This window comes from Pseudozyma flocculosa, assembly GCF_000417875.1.
Source record: "Pseudozyma flocculosa PF-1 unplaced genomic scaffold scaffold00022, whole genome shotgun sequence".
Lineage (NCBI taxonomy): Eukaryota > Fungi > Basidiomycota > Ustilaginomycetes > Ustilaginales > Ustilaginaceae > Pseudozyma > Pseudozyma flocculosa.
In genome coordinates this window covers 147482-155329 of record NW_006920890.1, presented here as the reverse complement: position 1 = coordinate 155329, position 7848 = coordinate 147482, and the positions used below count along the sequence as shown (strand labels likewise).

Sequence of the window (7848 nt, the reverse complement as noted above, 5' to 3'; positions counted from 1 at the left end):
GTGGTGCGNGGCGGGTCGGTGGGGGGGGGGGGGGGTGTTTGCGCGGATCATGTTCAGTTAGTCATGGAGTTGCTGTTCTCCGGGCGTTCGTCGGCTTCTCCGTACTGGAGGCGTTTGCGCTTCGCGAGGTTCTCGTTGTGCAAGCGCGATCCGAGGGCCGCCCTCTGCAGGGCAACGGTCTCGACCGCTTTGGCATCATCGGCGTCCATGTCGCGCTGTGCTCTCTTGGCCTTCGGGCAGTCTTTTCGCTTGTGTCCGGGATCTTTGCAGAAGCTACAGAGTCGGGCCTCGCACCTGTTGTACGTGTGGCGCACGGTCAGGTCGTTGGCTGCAGCTTTGCAGAACGTGCAGTAGTCAAAGCGATAAGCGTATTCGAGTCTGTAGTCTTGGCCGCCGTAGGTGACCCATCCCGGGAGTGCCGCGGCGCGTTCCTCATACTGCTCCTGGATGCCTTCCTCTTCTGTGTTCGCCAGATTGAAGATGAGGTAGAGTTCGGCACCCCATGAGCGGAACGTGCGCTGCGTGACTCGGGACTGGAGGACGCGGTCGGTCGTCCAAACGTCAATAAGGCTGTAGGGGACGATCTGTGACACGACTCGGGCAAGGGAGGGGAGCGACGCCTCGTGCGATCCTGACAAGTTTGCGACTTTGATCGTTATGTACGTGTCCGGGGTAAAGGTGCCAATGCCCATGAAGGCGAGGGAGTAACCTTCGATTTGTAGAGGCGTGGCGCTGTCGAATCGCGTCGGTCCGGTCCATTGGATGTCGGCCGTGATGATCTTCCCGCGCTTGTTGAACGTGACAGTGCCCGGCGTGTACTTCTCTCGGTATGCCACCTCCAGCTGCTCGACGATTGTGCCGATAGCGTTCATCTGAACCTCGAGGTCATTGATTTTGAACGATGAGGGCAGACCATATCTGACAAATCCGGGCGGGATCTTGTAGGCAAGGTTGCGTGTCTCGGTGACCGACGGAATCTCCTCAAACGGCACTTTCGGGCGGATCACGTCTGCCGATTTGTTCCTATGGCGGGGCGCGCACGGGATGTATTTCGGTGTGATGGTCATTTGCCTCGCGCTGGTCGTCTGTGCGGGTGTAGCTTCGGCCATGGTGTTCTTGTTCGAGGAGCGGGTGTTGGCTTAGCGTCGGGGAGGGTAGGAGAAGGCGTAGTGGTTCGAGGCAGGAAGAGAGGGGAGCCGTGATCAGGCGGGTCGAGGCTAGGTCGGATGGTGCGAGTGTGTGTCTACCGGGGCAGCGACGTAGGGGTGGTCCGTGTACCGTTGATCACTCCCAGGCCACGTCAGATAGCCCCTATCCAGTCAGGGGTAGATGTGGGCGTGATTGTGTGGTAGCGACTGGCGCCTGGGCAGGGAGTGCGGTAGAGGTCTCAGGTCTGGTTGCGGATGTCGCCAGGAGGTCCGTGAATTTGGGATAGTCGGCGGGTGTCCGGTCGGTCTGGTCGTGGGCATCCCCCGTTTTTGGCGGCTAGCTGCCCTTCGGTGAATCTCCTGCCAATTCGTCGGCTCTCTAGGTCCTGTGTCGACGGTCTCGATCCCATCGCCATGTCATCGTCAAGGTTTTGCGTGTCAAGACCATCGTGTCGGACGTTGTCGTGGTCGTCGTCAAAGTTCGGCTTCAAGATTCGTTTTCGTTCGCCGGAGCCAGGCCGTTGTCGTCACTTGTCGGGCTGTCCTCGTGGTCTCTCGCTGTTGGGGCGCTTGTCGGTCTCTTAATCGTCGCCGTTTCAAGTCAACCATGTTCAAGAGGGGCCTAGGCCGGCGGCGGGGAACATCGGAGCGTAGCCGCAGCCCGTCTGCTCAGAGGCGCCAGTTCTGGTGGTCTCTGTCGTCATCAAGCGGCCTGGTCTGGAGGGCGGGACAGAATGGCTCTCCCTCCATCCCAGGGCGCCTAGCAAGCGATACTGGGTCAATTTTTCGATAAGGCGCCTCGTCGCTTCGTCGTGCTCGTCATGGCGATCGTCGGGATGCCGCTGGATCGTTGGTTCGTCGTCGTCATCAAGGTGTAAGGCTTGTTGTAGGTTACCTCGCCCTTCGGCGAGTCTCGGTGCTGGACCGCTTCTAGCAGCGGCCAGCTTGTAGCTCCCGTCGAGCACATCATCCTCCGGACCAAGACCGTCGATGGTGGCGCCGACATCATCGCCGACGTGCACGAATGCTGTCGGTTTTGACGTCGTCGCCACCATCGGCGGCTCTTTGGTCTAGAGGCATGATTTCTCTTTCGGGTCTGATCCCCTCTGCCAGCAGGTGGAGTTCCAATAGAGGAGGTCGGGGGTTCGATTCCCCCAAGAGCCCACTCTTTTTCCCTGGTTGGCGTTGCTTTTGCTCCGAGGGCAGCCGACGTGGTTAAGAACGATGGCCACTTTCTTAGACGTTTATCTTTGCTGTGAGGGGTTCAAGTCGGAGGTAGAAGTACATGCGGTGTTGGGAGCGGGTGCGGGGCGTGGAAGGAGGGGGGAGTTTGGGGGAGGGGAGAGGTATAGCGATCGGGTCTGCGAGGAGCAGCGGGGCTGGGCCTGCGTTGCGTGGCGCGGAGTGGAGCGAGCCCTCGAGACGGGGGGGCGGGGGCGGACGGACGTGGGTACGTGTGTGGATCGTGATGGGCGCGTGCCGGGTTGTGGGTCGTCGTCGGCCGTCGCTTGGATCCACGCCTGCACTGCCTGCGCTCGATGTGCGAATGCGAGGGAGGAGCGAGGTCCGAGTCGTTCCTTCAATTCGTCATGGACAGCATCGTGCGAGGGAGGCTGGAAGATGCCTTGACCGAGGCCGGATCGTGCCGGCAAAAGGACGGCCGTACCGACAGTGCTGGGACCATACTCGGCGTGTGCACGCAGAGCCGCTGTTGAGATTCGTCGTGGCTGCCGATTCCTCCTATCGCGTCTTGACGTATTCGAGCGCCTCGAGTGACGTTACGCTGTTACCACGGACGACCTGTCCATTCCAACCACAAAACAGGTGGATGCAGAAGAGGCAAGGGGAGGGACGACATCAAGTCACGCAGCGATGTCAGCACACGACCGAAAACGCCAGAAGACTCGTCCTCACAAAGAAGGGGCGCTGGAAGGACGGGAGGGGGAAGGGTGGTACTGACGACGGTGCCACAACTCTCTCCATCCTGCCAGGCGTTTACGTTGCCAGAGTCCGGGTGGACCTGTTCGACGGCATCGTCGACGACGAGGTTGAGAAACATGTCGAAGCCGCGCAGCGTGCCGTTGATCTTGCGCCCGCCCTGGATGTTGACCGCCACCCGCTTGTCGAGGAAGCGCTTCAGTTCCGGCTGGCCTACTTTCGACATCCTGCACGCTCAAGGGGGGACTCCGGAGAGGGCTGGGAGGAAGACGGCTTTGGGTGACAGAGTGCTTGGATCCGCTTGTTCGAAGTGCAGAGATGGGCTAGAGGTGAGGAAGGTAGCAGAGCGCGATGATGGTGGTTGTATCGGTGGTGGTGGTGGTGGTGGTGGTGGAAGAAGGCGGCGCGGGGGGCGGGCTGATCGACCGACAGGCAGCTCCACCTTTTTGCCCGGATCCCGAAAAACCACGGCCCAGCCGCGCAGCAGGCCACACTCGACCACCTCCGCCTCCCCCATCTGGCTTCCTCCTCCTCGCCCGACGACGACAGCGCAGCCCATCTCACTCGCATGCCTAGCCACACGACCGCATCGACGCAGTCTCTTAGGAGCCGTATCGACGGACAGGCAGACGCACTGACATTCAGACAGAGAGAGAGCCGATCGAGCTCGACTTCCGGCCGCATGCACGCACACGCACACGCGCGCGCCCTCAGGACAGACTGGCACGCACGGCCAGCCACTCGGCCTTTCTCCTGGCCTCGTCCCTCTTCCTCCTGGCCTTGGTCATCCTCTGCGAGCCGTCGGGCCTGTCGCCTTTTCTCGACGGCTCCCCTCCGCTCCTTGTACGGCTCCGCTGTCGGGCTGGCTGGCCTTCGTCATCGTCGTCGCCGTACGCCCGCCGGCGGATCTCGACCTCGCCTTCCGCCGTGCGGCTACGCCGTGTGCCCCTGGGCCGCATGCCGAGACCGCGTCGATCCGTCTTAAGATCGATGTCGATCGGCGCCGTCATGGTCGAGGGCCTGGCCGACATGTCGATCGAGTCTCCGTCGGCGAGCGCGCTGGGCGACAACGGCGGCGGCGAGGACGGACCGTCAAAGACGTGATCGGCGTCATCCCCGAACTGGTAGCCGTCGTCCGCCACGCCCGAGGCGCGGGGCAGATTGTCCCACCAATCGACGCGACCCAGCTGCGAAGTCCCGCCCGGCTGATGAACCTCTTGCTGCTCTCGCGGCGAGTCCATGTCCACGTCGATGGCATCGCAGCGACCCTCGTCGTCGTCGCTGGACAGTACGACGATAGCGCGGCTGGCGCTCTGGCCGTCGCTGGGGATGCTGTCGACAACGCCGACACCGGGCTCGGCCCGCGTGGCAGAGGAAGCGCGGCGCTGCTTCAACGCAGCCTCGGCGGCCTGGCGCCGCTTGGCCTTGGCGAGCTGCTGCCACTTCCATTCTTCGATGCCGAGTCCCATGCCCTCCTTCCAGCCCATGCGGGCAAGAAGGCTGTAGCCGACGTTGTCCGAGCGCAACTTTCTCCATCGCGACGAGATGCCGCGGTGGTTGCGGGCCGAGGCAGCAGCCTGGCTGTCATCCTTGTTCTCGCTTCCCACCTGTCCGTCGCCGCCGGTATCGTGAGCTGGGGAGACGGCACGAGAGGGCGAGCGGCTGCGGTCGAGCGGCGTTTCGGCGCAAGACACGACAGGGGTGGCCGCCTCGGATGCCGACGCCGATGCCGACGAGACGGGCGCGTTGAGGCCGAGGCGATGGGCGATGCTCTGCCTGTGCAGGGCGAGGTCGCTGGGCGAGGCATTCAGCGGGATCGGTTCACCGCAGCCGGGGCAGGGGCAGGTCTGCCGCGTCGGCGATGTGCTTGCGTGCCGGTCGCCGTCGCTGTCGCCATTGTCGCCCGTCGATTGGGCGATGGCACTCGCCTGCGCGGCGCTTGCCTTCTGCTGTTGAAGCCTCGCCAGGGCCTTTGATACGAACCAGTCCGAGCTCTGCTGGCGCGAGGCAGCCTTGACGCGGGCGGCATGCGGTGCAGCGACCGGGGCGGCTCGCGGTGGTGGCCGACGGGTGGTGGCAGGCGCAGGAGGAGCAGTGGCGGTGGCGCTGTCGGGCGTTTCGAGGTCGCGGGTGAGGGCAGCGTAGAGCTGGGACATGGTTTCGAGCTGCGGGGATACCGGCGTGACTGGTGCAGGGACGGGATCGTGGACGAGGGCTGCGGCGGCGTCGGTGACACTGGCGGGGGCGTTGCGCAGGGACGGGTCGCTGAGTGCGGTTGCGCCGACGAACCAGGTCCTCATCCTCTGAGCTGCTGCTGCGGTCGACTCGCCGGTGCTGAGGGTGCTCCAGGCCCAGTCGTTTTGGCTTGCGTCGTGGCGAGCGTGGCCCAGACCGGGGCGGCGCTGTGTGGCGGGCGGGGTTGCATCGCGGAGTCGAGGCGGGGCGCGACCGCTGGCGACGTGATCGAATGGGTCGTCGTCGTTGATGTGGTAGGCGTTGAGGGCCATGGCTGAGGGTCGGATCACATGTTGGCTTGGGATGTGGCAGAGCGAGGGCCGATGGAGAGCGGATCGAGGGGATGGCCGCGCGAGGTTAGAGGCAGAGGGTGGTGGTGGCCGAGAGCCAACAACGAGGTGCAAAGTGGAGGCGGTCGGACCGCCCTTTGTCGTCGGGCGTCTGAGCCGAGACTGAGGCTGCCCTGTGCCTGTGCCTACCTGTGCCTGTCCTGCCTCGTCTGGCTGGCAAGTCAAGCCAAGCCGAGCCAGGGTCGACTGGTTGGCTGGCTGGCTGGCAGCCAGACGGACGTCGACGGGCGAGAAGAACGTACGCGTCTCGCCCATCCCCCTCGATTCCCTGCTTTCGCACCCTACATCAATCACCACCACCACCACCTCTCCCGCCCCAGCCACCTTCGCTCAACGGCGCGCACCCGCTTCCTGGACCGCCATGTCAGACGCCGCCGCCGCCGTGCAGGCCGTCGTACAGGTCCTCACCCTCGCCGTCTCCCAGGATCCGGCCCAGCTCAGCCGCGCCAACCAGCAGCTCGAGGAGTGGGAGAGGGAACCCCGCTTCTGGCTCATCCTCCTCCAGATTGCCTTTGACCGCGATCATAGCACTGCAGATGCCACCGCCACCGCCACCACCGCACACCATGCCATCCGCACCCTCGCCATCATCCGCTTCAAGAACGGCGTCGACAAGTTCTGGCGCTCCCGCGTCGTCGCGCGCGTCACCGTCACCATCCCCGCAGACGTCAAGCACCAGATCCGACACGCCCTCTTCCAGTGCCTCTACGAGCCAGACCGAACAATAGCCCTCCAGGCCGCCGTCGCCATATCCAGAATCGCCCGCAACGACTACCCGCGAGACTGGCCCGACCTCTTCACCAACCTCCAGCGCGCCATGGTCGACGCCCACGCCGCCCTCGAGCGCCTCGGCCCGGCGCCCCTTGCCCCGTCGACAGAGGACCCGGCATCCCACAGCGCAAGGCTGCTCAACACCACCATCCTCATGCGCGCCGCAGACGTGTGCGCAAAGACGCTCAAGGAGCTCGAGTCGGTCAAGATCCTCGCCGGAAAGATGCGCATGACTGAGCTCTCGCGCGAGCTCCTCCCCAGCCTCCATCCCATCTTCCAGCAGTACTTTGCCGAGACCTTTAGCCTCCCTCGGCCGCGAGCATCTCCATCCGCGTCGTCATCGGCGTCTCCCTCGACGTCGACGACGACCTCGGCTGCGCCCGCCGACCTCGCCTCGCTCTCGGCGTGGGCATCGGCCCCGCTGCGCGCCGAGCAGGTGCGCACCAGCCACCTTCTGCTCAAGGCCATCTCCCGCCTCGCCGTCGCCGACATGGGCATGATCTCGCGCACCGCCTCGGCCGAGGGCGGCAACAGCGAAAACCGCGCCCTCGCCTTCTTCCGCTCCACGCCCCACGCCCTCCAGACGCTCAAGGACACGCGCCTCGCCTACCTTGGCTTGCTGCGCTCCTCCTCCACCTCGTCTTCGTCTTTGCCGTCGTCGTCGTCGTCGTCGTCGATGGCCGGCGGGACATCGCTGCTGGCCGCCCTGACCAAGCACCTGCACTCGTTTGGCAAGTTCTTCCTGTCGCTCATCCAAAAGGACAAGGGCAAGGCCGCCTTCTGGGACGGCTGGACCGACGTCGTCGGCTGGTACTGGGTCCAGGCCAAGGACGTGTCGCCCGACAGCCTGGCGGTACCGCGCGACCGGTACGCCGACCACGGCGCGCTGATCGACTACCCGCCGCGCTTTGTCGTCCAGGCGCTGGTGCTCTTGAAAAAGTCGCTCGTAGAGTGGAAGGGCAAGCCCGAGGCCGGCGTCTTTGGCTCGCAGCCGTTTGCCATCGAGGCCACCGACGTCCTCGTGCGCAAGCTCATGCGCCTCAACGCCGACGACCTCGAGCGCTGGCAGGCCGACCCCGAGGAGTGGAGCGTGGGCGAGGAGCAGGAAAACTACGAACTCGACATCCGGCCCGCCGCCGAGCGCACCCTCATGGTGCTGGCGCAGCACACCAAGCCCATCGGCGTCGTCGGCGAGCACCTGTGGAAGCACCTCGAGGCCACGGCGGCCCTCTCGCCGGACGCGCTCGACGACGTCCTGACGCGCGACGCCGTCTACGCCGCCGTCGGCCGCTGCCGCGACTACCTCTGCCGGCCCGGCGGCCCGGATGGCGACGACGACGGCGACGACGTGCCGACCGCCAACCAGCGCATGGGCCGCGTGATTGCCGAGCGGCTGATCCCCGAGG

At 64.9% G+C, this 7848-nt stretch overlaps 4 protein-coding genes across 4 annotated transcripts in view; 1 reads left to right on the top strand and 3 right to left on the bottom strand.

Annotated features, from left to right (window-relative positions):
• Positions 1 to 1109, bottom strand: part of PFL1_06907 (uncharacterized protein) — a gene marked incomplete at both ends in the record, with an annotated part of 5476 nt that extends 4367 nt beyond the window's left edge. The window contains one exon of the mRNA XM_007883508.1: positions 106 to 1109. Within this exon, the coding sequence (XP_007881699.1) occupies positions 106 to 1109 (1004 nt within the window). The remainder of the gene's footprint in view (positions 1 to 105) is intronic.
• Positions 1110 to 2888: 1779 nt separating this feature from the next.
• Positions 2889 to 3312, bottom strand: PFL1_05839 (uncharacterized protein; the record flags this gene model as incomplete). Its single annotated transcript, XM_007883377.1, has 2 exons — positions 2889 to 2948; positions 3109 to 3312. The coding sequence occupies 2 exons, from the start codon at positions 3310 to 3312 to the stop codon at positions 2889 to 2891; spliced, it is 264 nt and encodes an 87-aa protein (XP_007881568.1).
• Positions 3313 to 3796: 484 nt separating this feature from the next.
• Positions 3797 to 5593, bottom strand: PFL1_05838 (uncharacterized protein; the record flags this gene model as incomplete). The annotated part of the gene is made up of 1 exon (XM_007883376.1): positions 3797 to 5593. One exon carries the CDS (start codon positions 5591 to 5593, stop codon positions 3797 to 3799), a length of 1797 nt encoding a protein of 598 aa, XP_007881567.1.
• A 439-nt stretch (positions 5594 to 6032) lies between these two features.
• PFL1_05837 (uncharacterized protein) overlaps positions 6033 to 7848 on the top strand; it is a gene marked incomplete at both ends in the record, with an annotated part of 3862 nt that continues 2046 nt past the window's right edge. Inside the window, one exon of the mRNA XM_007883375.1 lies at positions 6033 to 7820. Coding sequence (XP_007881566.1) covers positions 6033 to 7820 — 1788 coding nt within the window. The remainder of the gene's footprint in view (positions 7821 to 7848) is intronic.